The 26,394-nt window shown below is 47.8% G+C and overlaps 1 protein-coding gene across 5 annotated transcripts; it reads left to right on the top strand.

Annotated features, from left to right (window-relative positions):
* Positions 1-35: 35 nt before the first annotated feature.
* On the top strand, positions 36-26,333 carry DENND2C (DENN domain containing 2C). 5 transcript variants are annotated; one of them, XM_075055884.1, is made up of 20 exons: positions 160-287; positions 7,483-7,608; positions 8,115-9,070; positions 10,789-10,937; positions 11,494-11,606; positions 11,981-12,148; positions 14,913-15,009; positions 15,761-15,805; positions 17,106-17,293; positions 19,482-19,591; positions 20,091-20,160; positions 20,517-20,594; positions 21,426-21,566; positions 21,922-22,070; positions 22,463-22,640; positions 22,972-23,013; positions 23,989-24,094; positions 24,940-25,179; positions 25,539-25,625; positions 26,043-26,332. In XM_075055884.1, the coding sequence occupies exons 2-20, from the start codon at positions 7,576-7,578 to the stop codon at positions 26,072-26,074; spliced, it is 2,982 nt and encodes a 993-aa protein (XP_074911985.1). In that variant the 5' UTR covers positions 160-287; positions 7,483-7,575; the 3' UTR covers positions 26,075-26,332. The 5 variants fall into 5 exon arrangements, 4 of the variants coding, with proteins under 4 accessions (XP_074911988.1, XP_074911985.1, XP_074911986.1 ...); XM_075055883.1 differs by lacking the exon at positions 160-287 and adding an exon at positions 297-3,344; XM_075055887.1 differs by lacking the exon at positions 7,483-7,608 and having other exon boundaries at positions 36-287.
* The last annotated feature ends 61 nt before the right edge of the window (positions 26,334-26,394 follow it).

Consider the following 26,394-nt stretch of genomic DNA (forward strand, 5'->3'; position numbering starts at 1 on the left):
GGCCGTGGCAGCCGGTGAGGCGGGGCGGCGAAGGGAGGTGGCGGCGGGGAGCGGGGCGGCGGGACTCCTCCCCCGCGCCCCATCGCCTGGGGCTCCGGACGGGCAGTTCGGCCCGGCCCGGGGCGGGGTGGAAATTACGGCTTCCCGCGGGGTCGCGGTCGGGCTCGGGGCTGCTGGACGGGACGCGCTGGCGGCGGAGCCGGCCTGCTGGCCGCGGCGCGGTCCGATCGCTGCCGGTCCCGGCCCCGGCCCCGGCCCCAGCGAGAGCCTGGGACTGCTGGGATCGGGTAAGGAAGCGCTGCGGCGTCGTTTCCCGCCCCTGAGCGCGGAGGCGAGCGATGCTGCAGGCAGACGGCGGCCCTGCTGCGGCACGGCGTGCCTGCGGGGCGGCACCGGCCAGCCCCCGGCCGGAGCCCCGCCGGCCGCAGAGCTCTCCAGGGCCTGCGGCGGGGCCGGCAGCTCTGTCCCGAGGGGTCCCCGTGACTCGGTGTCCGGGCAGGCAGGGAAGCGGCGACTGGACGCTTTCGCCCGTGGGCAGGGAGCGAACGAACGGGAGCTGGACCCAGGGGGAAGTAGGTGCCTGCTCCAGCCCGCCAGCTGCCCTGCAGGAGTCGCCAGCCTCGAGTTTCACCACGGTCGCTCGGCCCGTTCAGCCTGGAGAAGGCTCGGGGGGGCGGGGGGTCTTATCAACGTATCCAAAGGCCTGAAGGGAGGGTGCAGAGGGACCCAGCCAGGCTCCTTCCAGCGGTGCCCAGTGACGGGACCAGCGGTGATGGGCACAGACTGACACACAGGACGTTCCCTCTGAACATCAGGAAACACTTCACTCTGAGGGTGACCCAGCGCGGGCATAGGTTGCCCAGGGAGGCTGTGGAGTCTCCCTCCTTGGAGATACTCAAAAGCTGTCCCGAGACAGTGCTGGGCAGCCTGCAGTAGGTGCCGCTGCTTGAGCGGGGTGTCGGACGAGGTGATCTCCAGAGGTCTTCTCCCACCTCAACCACTCTGTGATTCTGTACGGTTTCTCTGGCGCAAATTATTTGCTAGTAGGCTGTGATGTTTTGGGTAGCGCTAGATATTTGTGCTTTGCTGCACTGAGGTACGCAGGCCTGAGTAGTTACAGAGGTCCTTCCTGGCAGTGCTGTCCTAGAGCCTGGGGTGTAGGCTGCCATGCTGGACCAGTCTCCCCTTGCCTTTCCCAGTTCACTGTGTAGACCCCTCTGTTCCAGTTACCATGGTTGAACGCAGCCTGTCTGAGTGGGCACCTGGCTGCCACAACTCTGATAGAGCCCTAGTAGTGGTGGGAGCTCTTCCTCTTGACAGCTAGGACTTGCATCAGCCCTAATAATGAAAGAAAAGTAGGAGTTGCAGGAGAAACAGCCCCTGGAATTGTGTGTTCAGGCAACGGTGGTTGTGGTTTCTGCTGTCCCTGTCTGTCAGAGTTACAGAAGGGAGGGATGAGGAGCGAGCCATGACTTTGCTGCATGGAAAGGGAGAGTGGAACGGAGAAATGAGAAGCTGCTGAACAAACCCATCTGCTGCCCTTCCAGGGCTCTGTCAGCCAGAGGGGAGGTGCGGGAGTTTGGTCCAGCTGTCCGCTCAGTCACCGATGGGCGAGTGAGGGAAAGGCCCTAAGCAGGGTATTTGCTAGAGCAATGGAAGTGTCCTGACTAGGGTCAGGAGCACAGTGGCTCCCCAGGAGTGTGGCGTGTCTTTCAATCACTACTCAGACGGCTTGTCCCTTCAGGGGCTTGCAGGCAGGATTGGGCGAATTGTTTACTCTCTGAGCATTTAGAAGTTAAACTCCTGCAGGGGTAGGATGTAGTGAGTGAACAAACGGACCCTGAAAGGTTTTGGGCACCCCATCCCAAAAAGCATGTCTTTTGGGCTGTATGCTCCAGTTTGCCTTGAAGGGAAGGCATGTGCAAAGAATGTCTGAGGGTGTCGGGTATGGGGGGAATAAATGGTGGTGTTGGTGGCCTTGTAAAACATTTCTGCTTGAAATAGCTGGCTGGAGGATCTGTCCTAGAGTGCTGCGTCCTAGTACTGTGTGTCGCTGCTTGGCAAAATTCTTATCTCAGTCTTCCAGTATGTATGTAGCTCTGGGAACACGTTATCTGGATGTGTGTCTGAAAGGTTTTATGGTGCTACCTTGGTCTGCAGCCTCTGAACCTCTTGGGGCAGCAGCCTCCATGCTGCCGAGACTTCTCCAAAGGAATGAGTGGCTGGTTGTTGTGGCCCCACACAGCCTATCTGTGGCAGCCCTTGTAACATAAAGGTGGTCATGGCTTTATGGTGATGTCAGCCCTGGGAGAAGCCTGGAATCTCACGTCTGACAGTTGCACCAAGACGCAGCTCCAAGATAACTCATTTTTGAGTTTAACTTTTCTCTGTCTCCACCTTAGGTCTTAGTTCTTGTGTGAAGCTGCAGCATTCCTGGGGCATGCAGCCAGCCTGTGGTGTAGTGTCTGAGTCAACTGCTGTTTTCAGTATTGCTAACCTGAGCATTCAGATACTATGAGTCAGGTTAAAAAACTATTACTTTAAAAATAGTACGTTGTGGGTTCTGTATGTGTGTCCTCTGGCATAAAAGCCTTCAGGGCTTATATGTTTAAAGTGTTGGGGTTTTTTTTAGCATGGGTAAAAACTTACTTTCAAGAAGCTGAATTTCATCACTTCAGAAAAAGACTGAAAGTTGAAAGATCCGGATACATCTTTCTCATCAGTACAAAAGTCTTAGGACCCATGGCAGAGGTCAGACTTAACCTCCTTTTGCCGTGTAATTAAGATTAGCATCACATTTACTATGTTCAGGGGCTGTGCTTTACATGGCCATGTGTCTGATGAGGTGGAACTCCATTCCCCAGCATGATATGCAGAAGTTTCGAACGAGTTAATAACTAGAGTTGCTTTGTATCGAGATGGATATGACTAAGCATACCACATTCCTGAAGTGTTACTTATTTTGATATAACATCTGCTTGTTTGGTACTGCCCGTGTCTTTCAGACATCAGCATGGCAGAGTTTTGTTCAGTAAAACATCAGGTTTGTTCTGGAGCTGAACAGAATGGGAGTAGCTGAGAACTCTGGAAGGGGTCCTTGCTGCTGTGCTGGCTGTCCCCTCATCCCTCCGGGACTGGCAGCTGGCAGCTTCCTGAGACTTCAGAAGACCAGAAACTGTCTTTTATTTGGCTACCAACACAGGAGTCTTGGTGACAAGGAGGTCTCTTGGGTGGTTTAGAACTGCACAGCTCTCATAAAAGGAGTGAAAGATTGCTTCAGAACTGCACGGGCTTGCCAAGTCAGTGATCTGTGTGTTCTCATGTCTGTTGTGCAGCAGGATAAGGTAAGGTGGTGTCTTAGTGCCTTTGTTTAGCTAATCAGGTGCTGATGTGAGTGTGGTCGGGGTCTTGTGGGGTACCAGCAGCACCTGCTGTGGGTGGGCTTGACCTCAGCATCAAAGAGTATTTTATTCTTGAACAGCACTGACCACATTCTCTCCTTGAGTATGTGGTTTCAGGAAATGGAATTGTCTTGAAACTTTGCATGGAAAATGCTTAGTGTGCTCTCTGGCTTTCAGAATTGGAAAAAGAGTTAGGGCTGCCTATCATGTGGTGTGAATGTGCCTCATTCTTCTGCTTTGGATAAAGATATGGAAGCTGTCTTCAAACAGTGTGGATCAGAGAGGCTGTCTTTTTGAAGAAATGTGTGATACTTTGTCTAGAAATTATTTAATTTCTCTTTGCCCAAAACTACTGCTGTCAATGTAATAATTCAGTGTTCTTGACTACTTACTATAAGTACTAATGCAGTAAGGATGATAAGTTTGGCTTCTGTGGAAATACTGGGAAGCATACTGGGGCCACTGAAGAAGTTTGGAAGGAGTGGTCAGGAGAGCAGCAGTCATGTTAAGTCTGGTTAGCTTGTGAAAGGAATGGTGTCTGTGGTCCCTGAGATACAAGTGCTGGCTGCCTAACTCAGGTGGTCTCTACCAGTTCTGTGTTCCTAAGCTGTGCTTTGGCCTATCTCAGACTGCCTCAGAGGATTACTTAGCTTGGGTCAGACCACCCCAGTCTGCTCTTTTTTTCACCAAAGATCAGTCTCTACCCTTGCCATGGCTCACATGATGAGCTTAGATTAAACACCTAGTTCTTGATAGCAGCCGCCTGCCTTGCACGCCTGGACAGGTAAAAAGCTGCATTCTTCTCCTTCTTGAATGGTTACCTTGGAAGATACAGTTCAGGCCTGTGACTGGCAGAGCAGTACTGAGCAGGAGAGAACACTGGGTGCTTTAAGCTTGTGCTCTACTGTCTGTGTTTAACATAATCCAGGAGCCATGTGTTTCTAATTGTATCTGGTAATTCAAAGATCAAGGATATGCGTTGGAAGGACCTTCACTGTTGCACTCAAAACCGTATGGCTTCTTAGGTGAGTGAAGCTTATTTCTTCACCTGCTAAGTAATACTACTTCACCAGCCAGTGCATGGAGCTTCACTGGCTGGAGAAGTAATATTACTTGGTAGGTTTCTGCTGAAGGAGAGGAAATAAACTCAGTGTGGATTCTGTTTCTGCGTATGGGTCTATATAGCTCTGGATGCTAGAGTCAGGTAATTGCTTGAGCACGGGGTGAGCTGCCTGAACTCCAGGCATTCTTCAGTGAGCAGAATGGGTGGCAGCAGTGTAGACGTAGTCTCAAGTCTTGCCAGTACCTGTATGCTAGCTGGGATTGTGTTGCTTCACTGTGTTTCTCAGTTGCTGGTTGTGCCTCATCATGGAAACACAGATGTGGACAATAGGAGAGGTAGGAGCATTAGCCTGACTTGGGCCATGGCTCTATATCAGGAAGCAGAAATATGGCAGACTGGCTGAGGAAGCTACAGCAAATGCACTTTTTGTTGCGCCCTTACCAATGTGAGTCGGAGGAAGGATATGGGGCAGACTGGCAGCCAGCAGACCTGACTTGCTTGAGTACTGGCAGCCCTGCACACGCTGAGGTGGACCCAACTAGAAAGCTACTGAGTAGGGCTACTCAGTCTATTCTGTGCAATGATTTGCCCTCATGGGTGCTGCACACAGACATTTTGCCAGGCTACTGGTCTGAGCCCAGGGGGAGCTGACAGGTGGTGTATTCGCAGAAGAAAGCTGCCAGTGCTGTTGGGAAGCAAGGGAGCATTTGGTGCCGTGTCTGGGCTTGCTGTCAGCATGGAGCTGCATGTGCTCCCTGAGTGCATATCCTGGCCTCGAAGTGCTTAGTCCTGTGAATAAGCCCATTGCTCCACACTGCAAGGTCCTTCAGGTACCCCGTGCAAGTTCTGCATCCAGTGGTCCCGTGTTTGAAGACCTGGCTGGGGGTAAAGGTGCCTGGTCTGAAGCTGTATTGGCTGAGAAGAGGCCATTTCGCACCTCTCCTAGCCTGGCTTTCCCCATCAGACCCTTAGCTTCTTTGCTAGCTTGTGCTTCAGGTCCTCAGGAGCGGCCCTGAGCACTGTTGCTGTAGAGTAGTTGCAATGGCATAGGAAAGGGGAAAGTTGCTTTCCTGTTTGCTAATCAGGGCTGTGCAGACAGGGATTGAGGAAGGATGGCTCTGCGCTGGCTCAGGATGTTTTGGAAACAATGCCTATTTATAGGAGAGGGCAGGGGGCCCTCGCTGCCTGGAGCAGCCTGGCTGCGCGGGAAGAGGGTCTTGCAGTGGGGTGCGGTAGCACTGCAGTACCCTGGGCAAGGGAGTCGGGGAGAGTGGGGTAGGTGTGGTTTGCTGTTTTGGGTGTTCTCTGTCATTCTCAAACTTGTTCTGCTCTCTCCCTGCCCCTCTGTTAGGGGATCAGCAGCCCTCTTCTGTCCCCTGCCTGCACCTTGCTACTGGCGGGAGTGGGGAGGGGGTGCTGTGCTGCGCTGGAGCTGGCGCTGGAGCTGCAGGGCCATCTGCACAGTAGTAGCTTCACCTCGCTTCTTTGGGGACGTGCTGGGTTGTGGTCAGGAGCGGTGTGGCTATGAAAGTGTTGGGGACAGGGCAGAATGCTGATGAAGGACAAGAGGGCTGATGATGGAGCAAATACCAGTTGCAATATCAGCAAGTTCAGTTGCTTACCCAGATTGTCCAAGTTTAGCCCATTCACTGCTGAGTGGGAGAGTTACCGGCAGCTGTCTGGGACAATGTGATAAGCAGTGCCAGACTGCAAGAACCCACACTGTTCTCTCTGGAGACAGGCAGCAGTGAGCTTCTTGCCACAGCAGGCAATGCTGCTTTGGTAGAGAGTGTAAAAGTGCAGCAGAAAGCCGAGGCTTGGTGCCATGTGTGCCCAAGCCATCACTGGGTTGCTTGGGGAGCCCTGGGCTGTCCTGTGTCAATGAGCTTTCTCACTAACTATATCAAGTAGGTCTGCCAAGGCCAGTGCTCTTCTATTAATTGCACCACATATGCCTCTGCCAAGTAGATCAGCAATGCCAGAGATAGAGCCAGGGTAGCGCTGGAGCCCTGGAATTTGAGGTGTGGTATCAACGGTGGGAAGGATGTGGGCCTCTGCTGTGGTAGGGGCTCTCCACACCCAGCCTGGTGTGTGGAGAGCATGAACCCTTGTCAGGCAGGTTTAAGCTCCTGTCTTCCAGCTTGGTTTTCTTCCCATCCTTGGTTCTGCAAATTCTTACAGGCTCTGGTGAGTCAATGAAGACTGGGTGTCGTAACAGCAGCTTTGGAGGACACGTACCCAGTTTTTGGCCGTAAGGGCTAGCTGGATCTGTCAGGTGGAGCCTGAGTACAGGCTTTGTTTGACTTATGACCTGTGTTCCCACCTGGAGCAAGTCTGGCTTGCTTTCTGCAGAGGTCCTCTGTTTTTGCTGTATGTTTGGAATGGGGGCTGCTTGCTGCTCTTGTTCTGCCTTTTGCAGGGAGAATTCTTAGTGCCAGGGGAATGTTACTGAAGCCAGCGTGGTCAGGCTTACTGCATGGCGACCTGGCCTGAACCCAAGCTTTGCTGAGTGCTTGTCTCCTAATACAAATGGAGAACATTAAATAGACCTGGAGGGTTGGAGCTTCTGAAATGGGGTAACTGCCTGGAGAATGGGAGGAACAGAGCATATTAGAGCCTGTGGGCTGCTGTCTACTGTCCAAGATGAGTTTTCAACTGTGCTGGGATATCTAAAAATATTGGGGTTGCCTTGTAAGCTACAAGTAGAGCCAAAGGGCTCCGAGGCTGGGGACTGACTCCACATATGAAATGTCTCTGCTGAGGTCATACAGGACCTGTAGGTGCTGGGTCTTTAGCATTCCTTCTCCTCTGCTAATCTAAACACAGGGCTGTTTTCCTCTTGAGCATGAGAACTCACCAGTTTCCTCAGCCTTTTGGCCTCTGTTTGTATGCCTTTTAAAACTTCCCTGGCTGCAAGCCACAGGCTGGGCACCACTGCCCTCCAGTCTCACTGATGGCAAATTCAGGTCAGGTGTTGACAAGCAGAACATCAGACAGGTTTTTACTTGTGTTTTGCAGCAGGAGAACACTTCTGGGAGGAGGAGTGCAGTTGGGCTTTTCTCCAGTCATCACAACTGTCCAAGTCCTGCTGCTGCTGACTCTCTGGAGAAGATGATGTGGTTCCCTTTCTATAGAGCTGATGTGGTATCTTGTATCTTGCTGTGTCTCTGTTGTGTTGAGAGCTCTGGTAGAAACATCGTGCTGCAGTGGTTTAGCTATGTGCTGCCTGAGGTGCTCTGAGCAGTACGGAGCATCGGAAGAAACTGAGCACTCCTGCCTGACCTGCATCGGTACAAGCAAACTGCGGAGTGGCTGCCTGAGAGCTCTGTTGCAGACAGACTGTGCTGCTGTGTTCCTGTGTCATTAAATAATTTCCTTGAGTTTGGACCCTTGGGATCCCCGGCTGTGTTTTGTTCCTGTTGTGGTGTTTTGTTTGTTTTTTAAGCTGGTGAGACCCCTACTTCCTTTGGTTAACCCTCCCAGATGTGTGCTACAGAAACAGGCTTCATGTGGAGCATGCTCTGGAAGCCAGTCTTGAACATGTGATTTGGGGAGGAATGTTCTTCAGCAATTGCCAGAGAGCAGCTGGGAGTGCCCGGTGGTGTGTATGGCTGGAGTGCAGCTGATGGTTCTTTTCTTTTTGTCCGCAGGTTGTGCCAGCAGGCAGTCCTTGCAGAGCTGACACCCAGGGGCTCGTGGACACTACTGGGTGCCTTGGAGTCTCATGCCAGCTTGATGCGTGCAGAACACGGGTGGACCTGGACAAGGCTGGAGATGAGGTGTTTGTAAGCACATTGGCACTTGCCATGCACCCAACAGGGTCAGTGGACAGTAGCTTCTCCCGTTCTGCTGTGCAGACCCTCTCCCGGAGCCACTGCCGCAACATCAAACAGAAGATCTCCCAGTGGGAGGGGAGGACACGAGGGTGCTCCAGCAAGGAGAAACAGCAGTTGAAGGACTTCGGAGTAAAGTATGATACCAGCTGCGATGCTGTACCCAAAGTGAAGCCAGAACATACAGAGAAGGGCAGAAAGACTGGGTCCAAAGATCCAAAGAGCCTGGGTTTGGACTTCAGGGAAGATGCACAGAGCTGCATGCAGACTGGTGACTGTGGTGACCTCAAGCCCTGTGCGTGCATCCTAGGTTCCCAAGGCAAGGAGAAAGGAGAGTGGCAAGCAGGCTTCCTGGACCCAGGGGCGACACTGCCCCCAGGGAACTTCTATACCTCACAAACTCTGTGGAGGAGAGTAGATCCCCTTCTGTCTGACAGAGCCCCACCATTTCCCTTGGCCCTTCAGAGGAAGCAAGGGAGCTGTGGCTCCACGGAGAGAGAACTTAAAGGAGTGGACTCTCTCTGCAGGGCAGAGAGGAGCTTGAAAAACATTTACTCTGAGGCTGAGGGGCAAGAGGAGCCAGCTGCTGTCCCACCACCCAAGCCCCGTAGGACTTTCCGCTATCTTGCAGAAAAGGGTGCTAGTAGCTGTAGTGATGCCGGTGCTACCAGGGAAGCTCCCCTGCAAAAGCAGCATGAAGGAGACTTGGTGTCATCCTCCAACAAGCCTGAGAAGAGAATAGCCAGCAGGAGGATCAGAGGGAGAACCCAGAGGTACATCGATTCATCTCTCATGTCTGAAACATATTTCCTTAAATCGCTTTCTAGATGGGTTTAAACAGCTTGCTTGCCACGATATCCTTGTGGAAGTGCTAGTACTGATGATGCCTTTGTTGATGGGGAGAGGATATTTCTGGATGAAAGTATCCCTTTTCCAGCATTGCGTGTGCACTGCTTTTGCTGCTGATAATCTTGCAAAGAAGGCTAAAAGCTCCAAACAGATGTCAGTCCCACACCTTAAAACAGAGTTGAGTGACAATATGCTGGCCCCAGGGAGAGTGCTGCCTGCTTCTTGCCCTGAGCTTGTCCTCAGCTGCAATTTGTGGATTACAGAATAGCTTTCTCTTGGGGCAGTATGGCTGCTAAATGTTCCGGCTTTCCTGTGAGTGAAAGATTCTCTCGTTGCTTAAAGTTGGAGGCTGTCAGCTGTGGGTACCCCTGTTCCAGTAGGTTTGGCTACTCTTCCCTCTTCCCTGTATGTAGGTCCCTGTTATAGAGTAAAGAGCCTCTGAGCTAGCTTGGTGGTAGTTCTGCGTACAGACGAGCTGCTTAGGGCAGCTGTGCTAGAGAGTAGCATGAACATTATTGATGGAGATGTGGCTAGGACTCCTGAAACCTTCTTTCACCATGGCAAAACGTGCAGCAATAAGCCAAATTTTATGATGATGGGCTAATACCTGCCAGCTCTTTTGTGAGCTCTTTACAATGATTTTGAAATGGAGGCCAAGTGTGTGAAAATGCAAACTCGCAAATATGGTAACACCTTAGGATGAGCAGTAGGAGAGGTCCCGCAGAGAGCAGTGCCTTAATTCTGAGTACTGCTGCAAGTGCTTAGTCTGCAAAATGTGTTTTGGGTTCTTGCCTCTGTGACAGGATGGGACTTGCCATACCTGCTTGGAGTGTGCTTGGCCATGGAGCCTCCAACTTCCTTTTTAATTTAAAAATCTCCCAGAGTAAGTGAGTAGGACTTGCTTGGTGTGCTGGTTTTGGCTGGGATAGAGTTAATTTTTCTTCATAGTAGCTTGTGTGGTGCTACGTTTTGGATTTCTGATTAAAATAGTATTGATAACACACTAGTGTTTTAGTTATTGCTGGGCAGTGCTTACACAGTCTTGAGGCCTTTTCTGCTTCTCAAACCACCCCACCAGCAAGCAGGCTGGGGGTGGGCAAGAAGCTGGGAGGGGACACAGCCAGGACAGCTGACTCCAACTGACTGAAGGGATATCCCAGACTATATGATGTTGTGCTCAGCAATAAAAATTGGGGGAAGAAGGTGCAAAGGGGGGACGTTTGGAGTTACAGCGTTTGTCTTCCCAAGTCACCGTTACGTGTGATGGAGCCCTGCTTTCCTGGAGATGGCTGAACACCTGCCTGCTGAGGGGAAATAGTGAATGTATCCCTTATTTTGCTCTGCTTGTTTGCGCAGCTTCTGCTTTACCTATTAAACTGTCTTTATCTCGACCCACGCTTTTTCTCACTTCTACCCTTCTGATTCTCTCCCCTATCCTACTGGGTGGGAGTGAGTGAGCGGCTGTGTGGGGCTGAGCTGCCAGCTGGGGTTAAACCTCAACACTTGGAAATCAGAGAGTCCAGAGTGGAGCATCCATGTGCTTGATGGCCTCAAGGAGGACCATACTCTGTGTGGACTGGAGACAGCAACTCACTGGTACATGCAAGTGCCTTTAGAAGAAGTTACACTGATTTTCCTCTAGGAAATCTTTTGAGTTTGAGGACATCCAGGGCTTCCGCAACCGGATGGCAACCACCAACTCCCACAGACTTCGAGAAGAGACAAATGGCACTACAGGATCCCGGCTAGTCTACACACAGTCAGAAGACAACATCTACGAGGACATTATCTGTATGTGCCTGTGCTTCTGGGGGATGAGCTCACTTTATTTAAGGGTAGCAAATTTGCTGGGGGGGGAGGAATGAAGATGAGAATGCACTGAGGCCCTTTCCAGCTCTGTGACTTTTAAGGTCTTCCCCATCTGGGGTTCTTTGTTGATGTTAGTATCTATCTGCATGTGAACAGCCTGATTTCGGATGTCGTGGAAGGTTGCTAGAATTGGCCTGTGCTAAACTGATTTCTTTATTAGCTCTTCAAACGCTTTGCTTGAGTGCTGCACAGAGATCAGTGTGAACACTGACAAAATTAGCTACTTTGCAATAGAGCTACTTTCTCTGCAGTGATAGAAGTGTTTTGTTTTCCTGAGTCTGTGTACAGTTTGCCAAGTTGATGGTAGTGGGTTAGAAGGATCTTTTGAGTGGTGGGAACCTAATCCATCTTAAAACAGGTCTCCCTCAGACCCTGTTAAAGCTTGACAGACAACTGCACGCTCTCCCTGCTTACATCCCTTGCAAGAATGCAGGACTTTATCTCCTTTCATAAATCCCCCATCCAATGCTTTTTCCAGGTCCTACAAAAGAGAACCCCTATGAAGATATTGGAGCACTGCCCTTACCCCTGTGGAAGGTCCCATCTGTCTGGAAGCTACCACCCCCCCGGAGCACCAGTAGGGCTCCCAAGGTACGGTGAGGGGATTAACTTGTCATGTGTTTACAGAGTCATCCTCACAAGGGCCCTATTTTGTGCTCCCCACTGGCCCCACATTCTCCACTGCTACGTCCTTGGTTTTCCTTATTTTTTGTTGTTTGTTATTAATGCAAATGGAAATGAACAGCCATGGCAGCGGCAGTTGATTAAGCTGCTAAGGAGCAAAAGAATAGTAACAAGATAGTGTTGATGAGATGCTTGAGTGTGTGGACTGGGGGTGGGATGGAGAGCTTGGTAGAGCAGGAGGCTGCAGGAAGTTTATCATTTGTAATCTGACTCCTTTGACTCTGAGCTTGGACCAAAGCTTAATCTCATGCTTAACCATCTCTTCCAATTCTGTTTTCTAGCCTCCCCCAAAACCTCCCTTCCTCAGTCGCAAGACTCTTGAGCTAAAGCCCTCCCAGACAAGTTTCCAAGGGAAAATGGTGAAGGACACAACCCTGCCTGTCACGCTGACTGAGTGGAAGCTGTTCCGAGCAGTAGAGGCTGCTAGTAGGAAAAAGAACTTGCCCTGGGTGAGATTTACGCATGATACATTACTTCGTGCATGGCATTTCAAACTCTTGCTGCTTTGTCTAGCACCTTCTAAGTGCTTTGTAAGTGGTCAGGGAGCTGTGTGTCTGGCAGGTGAATGCTGGTTAGCACTGCTGTATGTGTGGACAATTGACCCTGCTTGAATCGTTTCCTCTCCAAGTAGTAGGGCAGGTGTTTGGGGATCAAAAAACAGAGTGCCAGTTCTAGGTGGGGCAGCAGTGGTTTTGTTGGCCAAGAATCTGCAAATGGAGTACTAGGTCTTGACCTGGAGATTAGTGCTGTGTGTGAATACTAGCTCTTGCTTGTGCTTTGTCATTTAAGCCTTGTTCCCAGTGCTTCCATGAAGTGTCATGATGCTGGTTTTGTGCTGAATGTCTTGCAGGAATGCAAGGAAGCTCTCTGTGAGTTAAAGGGCCAGCTCTGCACAGTTGTGTTTATGTGTCCCTTGCTCCTGATGACTTCTCAGACTGACCCTTACGTTCTTGCTGCAGGCACTGAGCTGTTAGATGACTGACAGTGTGGGGCTGCTGTGGGGAGCTGGCTGGGCCCTTGGTTACTTGGTTTGTTGGCTTGGAGTCCTTGACTTGCCAACAGGAACATACCCTGGCAGCTGTTTCATAGTCTAAAGGTGAAGAGCAGCTGTTAGGGATAAGCGCATTTCACAAAGCTTTCATAGAGTTCTCTCCTCTGGTGCCTCTGGCTGCTCCCTCCTGCCTGTGTGCAAAGGCAGATATGCTTCTGAGGTGAGTAGTGAGAAAGGCTTTTAATCCACCTTCACGATAGAAGGTCATTCTCATTTGATGCATTGGGAATCTTTCTAGATACTAGTATGGGTTACCAGCTCATGTCCCTCAGTGATAAAATGCAGCATGTAGTAGCACTTTGTGCATAAGACTCGAATTGCAGTTGTGGTGGTGGCAACAACTTAATTTTGCCACGGTAAAATCATTTAACTTCTGCAGATCTTTATTTCTTGTGAAAATTGGATGTATTTGCTCAAATTGCACAAGGCTGAGGTAGAGGTGGACAGCTGCAGAGTACTTCAAACGTTAAGTACTTTAGAGTAACAAGCGACTTCTGTATTGTTTTTAAACAAACTGTAAGCCTGGAAAATCAGGAAGGAGATGGCAGGATTATAAAAAATGCTGTGATGAAGAGTATTTTTCATTTGGAGGGGGAAAATAAAACAGTCTCCAAAAGCAAACCTATCCAAAAATCTGGTAACAATTTACATGCAGGAAGCACACTTTACTCTTTTTGCTCACAAGGAATTGAGCCAGGATTGCTCAAGAGATTGAGAAAAGGATTAGAGTCTGAAAAAACCCCAAACTTTCTTACTGCTTAAGAAACACGTAGCTGCCTTAAACACACCCAATATCTTTCACTAGTGACTCAACTACAAAAATCAGAACAGAAATGGAAATCCTCTAGGTAAGGCTGGATGGTAGAGGGGAAAGAAGGCAGATTTTGCAGGAGAAGCACTGCTTTCTGCTGCGGGCTGTTTTCTTTCTTGCAGCCTCATGGTGCTAGGAGGACTGGCTAATGCAGAAAATGGGGAGAAATAGATCTGAAAAGGAGAAGAGCCTAAGCCTAGTTTGCTGAGCTGGGGATAAAGGCTTGAGCTGAAAAACAGGTTCTCTTGCTGAATATCTTCCTTTTTATGCAGTATTTGTGGTGACAAATGGCTGGGCCCCACCCTCCTACATTCAGTGGGAGCATTTAATGAATTCTTAACTTGAGACAAGAATGAACCTGACCTGCTCACTGCATTTAGCGTAAATCCTTCTTCACAATGAAGTGATAGCTGTCTTTGATGTGCAGAATCAACGAGCCACCTGCAGCATTGTATACCTGGCAGCTGAGGGGGGGGTGGAGTTTAGGGAGGCCCGTGACAGGAGTAACAGACAGCATTAGGACTTTGGTTTTAAGGCTGTTGTGACCAGTGGAAGGACGGTTAACAGCATTGACTTGGAGCGTCTAATGTCTGTAGCTTAGTCTGCACTGGGCTATGTTTTTTTCCAAATTTTTTCTTCCAGTGGACCAGATCTTTGGTGTCCCTGCAGCATAGACCCATTATTCTGTCCCACTGTCTTTCTTCACCTATGCAAAATGAAAGTACACAATCCTTTCATTTTAGCAAACTACCCTGGGACAAGGACTGTGCTTAGAGCAGTCTTGTTCTGTGCCTGACATGGTGCTTTGGAGAACTTACTCTAGCTGTCTGACATCCAACTACAGCAGCAAATCTAAAAAACAAAACAAGACAAACAAACAAAAACCAAATCCCAAGTTACATTGAGAGAGCTCTGCTTTGTCTGGGTTTGGAAAGAATTGGGATGCTTGAGAGCATGCGGAGTTCAGAGTCCTTTGTGGTGGAGGGTTTCTAAGATATGCTTGCAAGTGCCTTTGCAGTTGGCGTCTCTGATAGAAAATGGAGATCTGATGCCAGACAGTTTGCTGCTTCTGCTTTCTGTTTGGTAAGCAAAGTATGATAACTTCCAGAATGCTTGTATGGTTTGGTGTCAGCTTTGGGTGGTGCTAACAGTAATCTCTCTCTTGTAGGAGAAATTCTGTGTGCATCCATTATCCAGTGAGCTGCGCTAGAAGTAGTCTAGCAAGCAGGAGTTGAGCAGCCTTTCCCAAGTGTTGTGGTGCTAGATGGTAGCCGTTGGGCTGCAGTCCTGTTGGCACCTGGACTCTTTTCTGGACCCCCACATTAACCTCTGCTTCTGCTTTGGATTTCAGCTGGTACTAAAAATACAGGAGATCTTTGATTCTAAGCGTGGAAAGAAGAGGGTGAAGTTGTGCAGTCCTGCTGGGAGAGAAGTGCCTCCAGTGAAAGGTATAGAGGTCTCCAGCACCATTCTCTTTACTACAAACCTCTTGAGTGGCACAGTTCCTGTACATCCTCAGGTACTCCTAAAAGGCCAGGCACCACCACCTCCTGCAGCTCATGCTGGGCTGACTCGACAGTCCTAAACCCCATGTCTTGCAGGTGAAATTGTTGAGCTTTCAGGACCGCTATAATTGGGAACACTTGCATAAACAAAGTTTAACACTGTCACAAATGGAAGATTCCGCTATGATCTGAGCCTGAAGAGCTGGGGTACTGGTTAAACGTGCATTTTCAAAAAAACAGAACAAACCCCCAAATTCTCCACAAAACCACTTGGCACAAGAACTACCACTGGCTACTCCACTCATCGCTTTTGTGCCTCTAAAGTGATATTCTTGTGTTCTTCTGATTCCATAGCTGTGCTATGGTCTTTATTTATAGTATATTCTGTTCAGCAACTCTGTCAACTTCTGTAGCAGCCTCAAATAACGACCTGGTTTCTGTTCTTTGCCTTCATTCAGCTGACCTACAGGTGGTTTACTGGAAACAGTGACTTGATATCAACTCAGCTTTTTGAAATTTACTGTTGTAGCACATTTGCCAGTACTGGCTGTTCTTTGCTGATGCTTCGAGCAGGATAGGTGGGCAGCCCTGAGTGATGTTGGTCTGATGAGTCTAAAGTTCTTTCTCTTTCCCAACTTCAGGTGTTGCCTATCTTCCTTCTGCATGGCTAATAAGTGAAAACTATGTGTTACAGGTGAAACCAGCGGGAATGAAAGTGATACGGAAAATCAGCCAAAAAGTGAGTGAATCACAGGGGCTGGTCCTGTCCCCATAGCACTGCACATTTGGCTAAGGCTCTAATGGGATAATCACACTGACTAGTTGTGGCTTCTGCTGAGACAGAGAAAGGGAACATCTAAGAAGCAGGATGGCCAAGACAGGGGAGCTGTTGCTGTGACAAATCAACCTTTATTTCTGCCACTTCTCCTGAGCCCTTGAGGTTTAATGCCGTTAATCTACCAGTCGCTAGAAGTAGATTCATTTTTGGGTTGGTAGAGTCACACTTAACTAAAATATGTCTTGCAGGAGATTGTCCCTGGCTCACTTTTGCTGCTAACACTTGGGGTTATTTTTCCCCCTACTTCCTTCCCTTGGTTCAGTTTTATATGTTGTGAAATGCCCTTTTCTCTGGGGAGAAATCACTTGGTTATTTGTCTGGTTCCACAGTCCTGAGTTTGATCATAGGCCCAAACTACAGATTTGAAATACTTACTTGGTTTTAGCTGGTGTGGGAAGGACCAAAGAGGTCTTAGCTTCTATGCTGGTAAGGTTTGAATGCAATATGGTAATGGTTGGCCAGCAGCCCTGATCAGTGATTCTGCCATGTCTCTAAGCGAGCATCTAGTGAAAAGGACCCATGGAATTGTTTTAGGCGTTTCATTTACTTGGAGGGAAGCATACAGAAGGCTTTAACTTGGAGTGAATAGGGAAATTCTACTTTTTTATGTTAAGGAGAGTAATGGAGAATGAAGAGTCTCTGCAGAAATACAGTGACTGAGTCACTGCCTGATTTCCAAAGTGTCTGGAATGCATCAAGGTGCCTGGGCCGCAGGGATTTCTTACATCAGAGTGCTGTGCCTGTGCTTGTGAGTCTGTACTGCCTGTCAAGACGTCCAAGCCTGGAGGTTTCTTGGCCAGGAAACTGGCTCTTGCCCCTTTTGAATGCCCATGCTGCTTTACAGAGTAGCTGCCTGAGACCTGGCAATTACTGAACTGGTGGAGCTGGGCTTCCCTCACTGTTACCACGGCACGTTGCTCTGAGATGTGTGGAAAGAATGTCAGAACAGCAGGAGAATGCTAGCTATTGGTCAAGAGGGAATTTGCAGAGCTGCTGCAAGGCCAGTGCTTCCCTCTGTGGAACAGCCACGCTTGAGGAGCTGACGCAGGAGTCCAAGTCCCGTAGAGCGCAGCATTGATGTTAGGCAGATGCACCCATTTCTTTTCCCCCTTCTTAAGGTGGTGATGAGTCCTCTTCTGTGTCCTGTAGGTGTGTGGCAGTGATAGCCACAGGCTGGTTTTGGATTTGTTCCTTTCTTCAGGTCGACACAGGTGCCTGCTGCGGGTGCAGTCAGCCTCCAACAGGAGCCCGCACTACCAGACTTTGGAGAGGGATTTGATAGAGCTTCAGGAGCAGCGGCTATTTGAGCTGTTTGTGGTGGTGTCTCTGCATAAGAAAGCATCTGAGATGACATACACACCACAGATCATACAGCAGTTTCCCATCAAGGTAGGAGCTGCAAGGAAACCTGCCCACAAAACACACTCAGCAGCTGTTTATTTCCTCTTGCAGTGTGTATCCCTTCCTAAATTCTATACTAGTAAAGCTGGCCCACCGGTTAGGATACAAGCTTGGAATATGAAGCACCTTGCTCTGTTACAGATCTAATATATAGAGTCGGGCAGTTGTTTAATATCTTCCTTGATAATGAGTTTACTGTCTTTTTTTGAAACTAGGAAGGCTCCTACTCTAATTCTAATTGCCTGGAAATATCATAAAGCCATACTGTTTTGTGATACACTGCTGAGGCAATCTGCAGGAGAGGAAAAGGAGTGCAGTGCTCTGTTCCCAAAGCTGGTGTGACCTCATCCTGGTAGTCTGTGATTTACAAACAAGGAGTGAAGCAATTTGACTGATGGTGTACAGGAACTAGAATCCCAGGGCTTTTATGCTTATTTATACTGTTCTGGAAAAAACCAAAAAAATTAAAATGGCAAAGCCATGTGTACTAGCCCCCAAAAAGCAGAGGAGAACTGTGGAAGTTAAAGTACTGTAGCTAGAACAAGCCATTTGAAATAAGCTTTCTTTCTGTCTGTTCAGCCCAAATGGATGACAATATCAGTATGTGACTCGGAATTATGACTCAGTGTACACAGTAGGTACTGTGATGCTAAGAGGATGGAGCCTTGATGCTTGCTTCTGTGGTTCCAGATTGAAAGGAATATTCAATTTTCACCATCTAGGCTTGTACCTGCTGCCTTCCACTAAAAACCAGAACAAAACTAGTAATTCTAGCAGTGCTGTCAGGAGTCAGCCAGAGATTATGAAGGAATCTGCATGTCATCCAAATAGAGAAGGAGATGTCAGATTCATTAAGGGAGGTTATGTGGGACTCCAGCAGGACCCATAGTGTCCAGCTGCATAAGAGATTTGTGTGCAAATAACTCTAGTGTCTTAAATGTGTAAAAGTTTTGGATTCACAAAATTAATAAGGGACTACAGCCAGAAAGAGTGCACAGTCCTAATTTAGTGGGCAAAACTGAACATACATAAGTAATATCTGCTAAAAGTGCAAGCTTTAGGGTGTTAGGAGGAAGAAAGGAATGTAACCAGATTTAGCTTTTCCCTGGTGCAACGTCTCAATCTGTTCATCGCCTTTGGGGAGGGCAGTGCATTGTTCTTTTCCTGCTGCCCTAGCAGACAATCACACCCAACTGTACCATGTGGCTCTTCACTGGCTTTTATAAATGCACTAACAAACCAAATTATTTTCTTGGTGTTTATTTATCCTCTGCTCAAATTAAAGTGTTTTGGTGAATGACTTTATACAGGACAGTCTGTCGTGGGATTTTGCAGGAAACATTGCCTAGTAATTATGGAGGTGTTCTGATTACAGAGTTGTCTCCCTTCTAAAAATAGCTTTGCTCCCAAGTAATCTGCTTGTCACCCTCTTCTTTGGGCTGCATTGCTGAAGGACACAAAAGCTTTTGTACAGCTGTTACTCTGTGAAAATGCTGTACTGTTTTTCTAACCACTCTGTCCTGCTGTCACAGCTTGGGACACTGGAATAGCCTAGATGCACTGACTTGAGAGTACAATGTCTAAAATCAGCTTTATGCAATAAACTTTCCTCGTGGGCATTTCCTACCTAAATGTGATCTCTATTATTTGAAAACCTTCCTTTTGCCCCTTCTGGGCAGTTTTGAGCATGGAAAGTTGTCCTGTAATCTTTGAGGGATTTGACTTGAGCCCACAGATGGTAACTGGAATGTGTGACTCAGATATACTGTTTTTGCAATTGAATTATGACACATTACAAGCTGAAAATATTCCCGTTCCTCTTGTTGTCTTCAAATCTCCTAGGAATAGACCTGAGGCAAGCTGACACAACCATCATTTGGGGGCTCAGTTCTAGCTTCATTCCCCAATGAACTTGGCCATGCTTGTAAATCCTTACTCAGTTTTTACCAAGACTAGCTGGGTAATTTTACAAAGGTCAGGTAATTTTACAGCAGGAAAGATGCAAGAGGGAACTGGGAATCTGTTATAGTTAGAATATGTTCTCCTATACTTGTCCATTAGCTATCTGATGGTTCAGCATTTGGAAGTGTCAGGAAGATACTGTCTCCCATTATTTTAAATGCTGCAGCTGTGCACCACACTTCAGTGACTTCAAATGCATGTGTTACCCCTCCAGCCTGAACATCCCTTCAGACAGTCAAAGGATACTGAAGAGAGGCTAAAGGTCATTCCCAAATTCTGCTTTCCAGATCCCAAAGACTGGTGTCCTGCATCAGACCTTAAAAGGTAAAGACTTGTTTTTGAATACTCATGCCTGAAACAGGCAATGCTGAGAGCTTAGGTGTGTGCCAGTTTCCTGGACCAGAAGAACTGCAGCCAGAGCAAGGAAAAAATGGGAAAGGCTGAATCGCTAACTCCTGTGATAGAGGGAGATGAGATATGGAGGTGGACTCAGAAGTGCTGCTTCTGCCCAAGCACTGTCTTTGCTCTAAGAAGGAAGTTTGTAACGTCTGTTCAAGGCCGGATCCCGGGGCTGGCAAGTGCTTCTGTTGCTCCTTGGCAGAATGGAGAAGCAGCTGGGAAGGAGAGAGCTGTAGTAGCTCAATGATAGTCCCTGGGCTGCAGGTTTTTACCCTGAATAGAGCCCAAAGTAGCTTGCTAACCACAGCAGGGCGTCTTCAGCATGACCAGAAAAATAGTGTTTTGTAGTTTGTGTGCTTTGTTTGTTGGTCTCTTCTTTGAACTGCATGGTGAATTTAACCCTGACTGTTCTTTGGTTCCCCAGTGAAACATTTTCTTTTGTCTTGACGGGTGAGGATGGCAGCCGCTGGTTTGGGTACTGCAAGAAGCTCCTGGTAAGCATCTGTGTATTGGGTGGAGGGTAAAGAATGCACTTATAAATGCACAGTCAAGTGCAGGACGTGAATCAGTGGTAATTTCCCGTGTGGGTTATGTAGTGCCTGTGCTGTTGCTCAGGTTACCAGCCCTTTGAGTGCATAAGGGAAGGAGCATGGTGATGCCCAACAATACAGTGATATGGGCTCTGGGCGTGAAGGACAGCTCCTGGAACTGGTCATTCCTCAGGAATCTTTTAAGTCAGAAGTGTAGAGGGAACTACAGCAGAAGGAATTCTGCGAATCAGCTACAGCGTAGGTGCTAGGTTCTTTATTGCATCCCTGTTCTCAGCATAACTGTTCCTGTTGCCTTTCAGCCAGAAGGGAAAGGGAAGCGCCTTCCTGAGGTATACTGCATCGTTAGCCGCCTGGGCTGCTTCAACCTCTTCTCCAAGGTGAAGTGGGGAGAGCCTGTTAGTTCTTATCCGACTTGAGTCTCTGACAACCTGCAAGCTCTGGAAAGTAACTGGATGCTCCTGTCCAGTCTAGAATTGCTTAGCGATTGTAACGCATCCCAGGAGGGTGGTGCTTCCTTGCCATCTTTGCTTTGACAGGGCAAATAAAATGATACTAGTGCTGAGACTTGTCAGCCAATACACAGATGACTATTCCTTCAGCAAATGACTGTCAGGAAGTGGCTTCTAATACCTGATACTACTGATGGTGCCCCTTCATCCTCTTCTTCCATGACTTGGAAATGGAAAATCAGTTTGGGGGGTGGGGTGGAAATCTCAGCTTGTTTCTCCTAGCACCATGAGGAGAGTAGATAAAGAGGTAAAGACTGGGGAAAGCTATTGCAGGTAAAGGGCAGCTATTGTAGAAGAATATAGGGGCAAGCTTATGATGAAAGCTGATTTCTAATTGTTGTAGCGCAGAGTTTCTAGAACAGTGTTTCAGGAAGATTTCTTGTTGAAGTGGATGGGGTGTTGGTCTTCTTACTCCTCTTAACTAGTCATGAGAATTTGATTACTGCATACAAAACGTTTTCTTGCAGTCGCAGGAGACTGGATTTGAGAATGGAAGGTTGTACTCACACGTATTTATTCCCATTTGATTGTGCAGACATTTGAGGGGAGCTTTCACGGGGATCCCAAGTGAGGGAGGAGAGGGCTGTGAGTGTTGGAGCCTTCACACGTAGCTATGGCACGGGATACTCTAACAGAGGCTCATGTCTCTTCTGGCTCACCAGCAGGCATTGAACCAATGTCCGGTGTATTTTCTTGCAGATTTTGGATGAAGTGGAGAAGAGGCGAGAGATGTCCCCAGCCCTAGTACACCCATTTATGCGCAGTGTAATGGAGGCACCTTTCCCTGCTCCTGGACGCACAATTACTGTGAGGAGTTTCCTGCCAGGAGCAGGACATGAGGTAACGGAAATCAGGACGGGCTTTCTCTGTCAATGGTATCTCTGGGGCATAGTGGCAGTTTGCACTGTAGAGTGATGCTGCCTGTAAATAATTAGTCTGAAGATCATGTCCTGAAGTCCAAAGGGAGGCTGTCACAGAAACCGCCTTCCTGTTGAATCATCTACCGTGGAAGTGATGCACAGCTTTTTAAGGAAGGGCTGCTTGGGAATCCTCTGCGATGCCAACTGCCCAGGCCGCTGGGTTCCACTGGTGAGGAGCCACCAGTTCTGTGGTCCAGCCAGGCTGCCCCTCGTCCAGCCTGACTCTGTGCCGTGCCTTTCTCCTCCAGCGCTCTGCATCTCTGCTTGCCTCTCAGGTGATGGAACTCTGCCGTCCATTGGATTCTCGACTTGAACACGTTGACTTTGAATGCCTGTTTAAGTGTCTAAGTGTCTCTCACACGATTCGGGTCTTTGCCTCTCTCCTGCTGGAAAGGAGGGTGATCTTTGTTGCTGACAACTTAAGGTAAAAAATGAGTCTAAGCGACTAGTTCTTTCTGAGGATACTATTTTTATTTCTGTGTTTGGCCCTGTTTCATGTAGAAGCTTGTCTAACTTCTTGTAGTTACATTTAAAAGCTTTTTCCAGACTTTCCACACAACATGTGCATGCTTAGAATTTGGAGTATGTTATTTACCCAAGAGGAGATAAGGGAACATCTCCTTTACTGCTTTAGTCTGGGTTGATGCTATTCCTAGCTCCCCATAACTGACTTTAAAAGTGGATGCATGGGGCTTCTGCTGATGCATAAACAATGTATGTGAATTACATTTTCCCTGAGCATTTCTAACCTGTGTCTGTAGCTGAGTACTGAACGAGACATTGACAATCCACTCTGTGCTTCTCTTGCCTTTCTAGCACTCTGTCTAAATGTGGCCATGCAGCAGTTGCAACGCTTTATCCCTTCACTTGGCAACACACCTACATACCAGTCCTACCAACTTCTATGATTGATATTGTGTGCTCTCCGACCCCGTTCTTAATTGGCATTCTCTCCTGCTCGTTACCACAGCTCCAGGACCTGCCCATAGAAGAGGTGAGAATTGGGTGAAGCACAGTGGAGGGACAATGTCAGTGGTATGAGGCTGACTTCTGGAATAATCTCTCTGGATTCTGTCTTAATATAAACTCTTAAACTTTTCTGAGACAGATGGTGAACTTGCCAGATACATGTCAGGGTGTTCCATTGTTATCAAAGATAAATAATATTCACTGCTCTTATAGACAGGCTGCAGTTACGCAAAACTTGTGTTTCGTGTGACATCCCCTGCCACTGGGGACATTTAAAAAAAAAAAAAGTGGTTTTTTTTCTGTACAGCAACATACTTGGTTATATGAGTCAGTGTGTTTTGTACATCTTTCCCCAGGTTCTGATTGTTGATCTTTGTGCTGACAAGTTCTTGCAAGAGGTGAGTGAAATAACAGTATCAGTCACTCATGGTTATATGCCAGGAAAAGGCATCAATGAAAGAAAATGAAAACAAGAAATCAGCTAGTATTCATATGTAGACTCCAGTGGCTGAAGAAATACCTTGCGTTCCTTTTTGATCAATAGAGGAGAGAACAGGCTTACAAATCCTTGTTGCAAGATTGAGGTCGCATGAGGTACAGAGCTCTGCGAAGCCAAAGGTGCTGTTTATCTGAGCTGAATTTAAAAACAGGTACTAGTTGGTTCATTATGTAAAGTGGACCACCAAGATTCTTTGCTGCTTTCTGGCTGTCTTTCTGTGTCCTTGCTCTCTACAGGGCTTTCTCCTCTCTTGTCTAGCGGGGGTGTGTTTGTTGGTTTTATTTTTATTTTTTTTCCTCCCTGGGAGGGATAGTCTAGGAGACAAATTATCACAGTTCACTTGTGGTTCTCTGCTGAATTTGTACCTAATGTGCTTCTACATCACCAAACAAGTAGCTATAAACATACTGGAGTATTACTAGTTCAGGAGGATATTTCCATCTCCTTTTCCTTGCCTTACTGTTCTATTTTGCATTGCAGCCTGCAACTGGAGAAAGGTATTAAAGGATTGGGTTTTTTTAACCATAATGTTGAGACTTGTAGTATTTTCTCAACAGACTTTTGTTGTTCTTGTGTGTTTTATCACTGGTATAATAAGCCTTGAGTCTGTCTCGTGGATATAGCACGCGTTGTTCTGTGTTGGCCAGCTGTGTGTGTGACTCTAATAGTATGTAGTCAGAGGGTGCTGAGCAAACATTCTTCATTTCTGTGGCTACAAGACAAATATATTGTCTCCACCAAGATATACCATATCACAGAGTAACTTGTAACTGTTTGAGGCATGTTACAAGTATTCCCCATCTGTTCACAATGAGAAGGTTCTACTAATGATAGATATAACACAAAAAACTTTCATGGCCATTTTTCTCTTTAGGTATCAGATGAAGATGAGATCCTGCCTCATAAACTCCAAGCTGCGCTTGTACAAATCTTGGAAGAACGAAGTGAAATCTTGTCACATGAGCAGAGTGACACACAAGGTAGTTCTATGGAAAAGTGTTTTCACATTAGCAAATCTCTACAGCTTCTATGTAGTTGATATAAAAATGAGTGAACAGAAAAAACAATAGGAAGCGACATTTTAGAAAGCTATTTTCCTGTGATCTTACTGAGAACATCTTTCTTGTGAACGTGTCAGAAAGAAGCTTGGTGTCCTAACAGTTGTTCCTCTTTTCACGATCAGTATGTGTAGAGCTCTAGTTTTCCTTGGGCCAAGTGCATCAGTTCCCATGCTTTGAGTTTTCTTCGCTTTTTTGTAAGTGGCAGAGAGAACATTTTTCTGAAACGGAGAATGTAGCAAGTTTCTGTACTTTAGAGGGTAACCTGACAGATCATTTTCAAAGTTGAACTGCTTTATACATAATCTGTCAGATAAATACGTGTGAGAATTTTAAAAAGCATTGAGTAGCTTGCGAGAATGGCATCAGCAAATTATATAATTCCATGCACATCAGAAGTAACAAAGTTAGTTTTCCAGTGGGTTTGTGTTCTGTAATTTGCCTAATTTTTTAAGAGAATTAAATTTAGACTGTTAAGAGCTTACAGCTTATTAGACACTAGGTGTTTAACAGGGAAAAAGAAATTATGAATGCTTTAGCTACTGGAAAAGCTTTAGAATGGAACCTGTCTCAGCTGCAGCAGAAAGTTGACATGGAAGAGAAATCTTAATATTTGGGCTGTGGCTTCTCTGATATCAAACACTCATCTGAAATTTCATAGTCTGAGACAGACAGCCTGAAAAGTAACTGCTGCTCCTCTTTTAGAAGAGGAATGACCAAAGTGATGAATGTAGAGGGAAATTTCTCCTCTGTTGTCCTCTTCACAGGTGACATGCCTCTTAACTCCCTGGTCTCTGAAGCTTTTGTGCAGTTCTTTGTGGAGATTGTTGGACACTACTCCCTGCACATGAATGTCACAGAAAAAGGGGAGCGGGTGTTTCAGCGGGAACTATTCCGTAAATCTCATGTGTCACGCAATGTGCGTCATTTCTTGCACTTCTTCATGGAAACGCAGATGTTTGCAGGGTTCATACAGGATCGAGAGCTAAGTAAGAACGTGGCCAAAGGTGAGGTTTGATCTTAATTTCTTGTTTTACAAACTCACTTTCAAAGTATAATGTCATGTGACTTTGACTCTTAAGAAGCCCTTTGTCCTGGCAAGTTACCACCTTGGCACTTTGGTGTATGTAGTGGCTCTCTGCCCTTCTAAGTATGCAGCAGAATTCATCTTACAAAGCAAAGAATTTTTGCATTTCTCTCCTTTCTGGGCTTGATCCTGCAGCTTACATTACATGCATGATTTCCTTTTCCTAACCTTGTTAATGACGTAAGATGCCACATGCTAAAAGGTGGAACAGCTCATCTAGGGGAGTGTGTTTTGTTGTGTGATTTTGTTTTTGTTTTTGTTTTTTCCTCCCCTCTTTAGGCCTTTTTGAGGTCCGTGCCTTGGAGTATTTGGAGAGTATTCCAGAGACGGAACCAAGTGGAATGAACAAAATCCTTCGGAGTCTTGGTAAAGGGACACCCTTGCTTATGGGGGGAGGGGGGTTGGTTTGTATGCTTTTTTAAAATAAATTTAGCTGTTGAACAACTAATTGCATGCAAAAGAGAGCAGGGCCGATTCTTTGCCTTGTGCGCTTGTGTTCCTTTTGTTCACGTTTGCCCCTTCAGGGGACGCCGAACGCTTTGTAGGATTTTTCTTTTATTTTTAAGCTTTTGCATCTTTAGATGAAGTCTGTGGAACCTGCCTAATCTCAGAACTTTCTAGACTCGTTTCTTAACCTTGTCCTCGGCTGAGAACACGCTATAAGGGGGCAGGAGTCGTGTCTGCCAGCAGAGGTGGCCACGCCTGAATTTCCACCTTAAGACGCTCCTCAGCCAGATGACTCCCGGCGTCTCTTCAGCCCCTAACGCTGTTTTTTCTCCCTAGGAAGTAAAATGAAATTTCTTCAGAAGAAATGAACGTGTGCTGCTGCGGGCCAGCGGAGCGGCGGCAGGCCGGGCGGGGGGCGTGCCGTGCCGCCTGCCCCGCGGCCGGAGCCGGACTCCTCCCTGCCTCCAGGAGGACCGGGGCTGCCCGGGGGCGCGGCCCTCCCCCCCCGTGCCGCTGCAGCCGCTAATAACCGACCACCCCGTGGCTCTAATGAGCACCCCGTGGCTCCAATAACCAGCCCATGGCTCAAACCGCTCCCGTGTCTCCCTTCCTCTCTGCGGGCGGGGCCGGGGGGGCGGGGCCGGGGGGGCGGGGCTAGCTCGCCGCTTGTGTCGCGGGGTTCCGCCGG

Source organism: Buteo buteo, chromosome 23 (genome assembly GCF_964188355.1).
Source record: "Buteo buteo chromosome 23, bButBut1.hap1.1, whole genome shotgun sequence".
NCBI lineage: Eukaryota > Metazoa > Chordata > Aves > Accipitriformes > Accipitridae > Buteo > Buteo buteo.

Coding starts and splice junctions, on each gene's coding strand:
- DENND2C (XM_075055883.1), top strand. CDS start 3,321: ATGTCTGTTGTGCAGCAGGATAAG. Junction 3,345..7,482: donor CTGTTGTGCAGCAGGATAAG/GTAAGGTGGTGT, acceptor TGTGTTTTGCAG/CAGGAGAACACTTCTGGGAG. Junction 25,180..25,538: donor AAGTAAGAACGTGGCCAAAG/GTGAGGTTTGAT, acceptor TCCCCTCTTTAG/GCCTTTTTGAGGTCCGTGCC.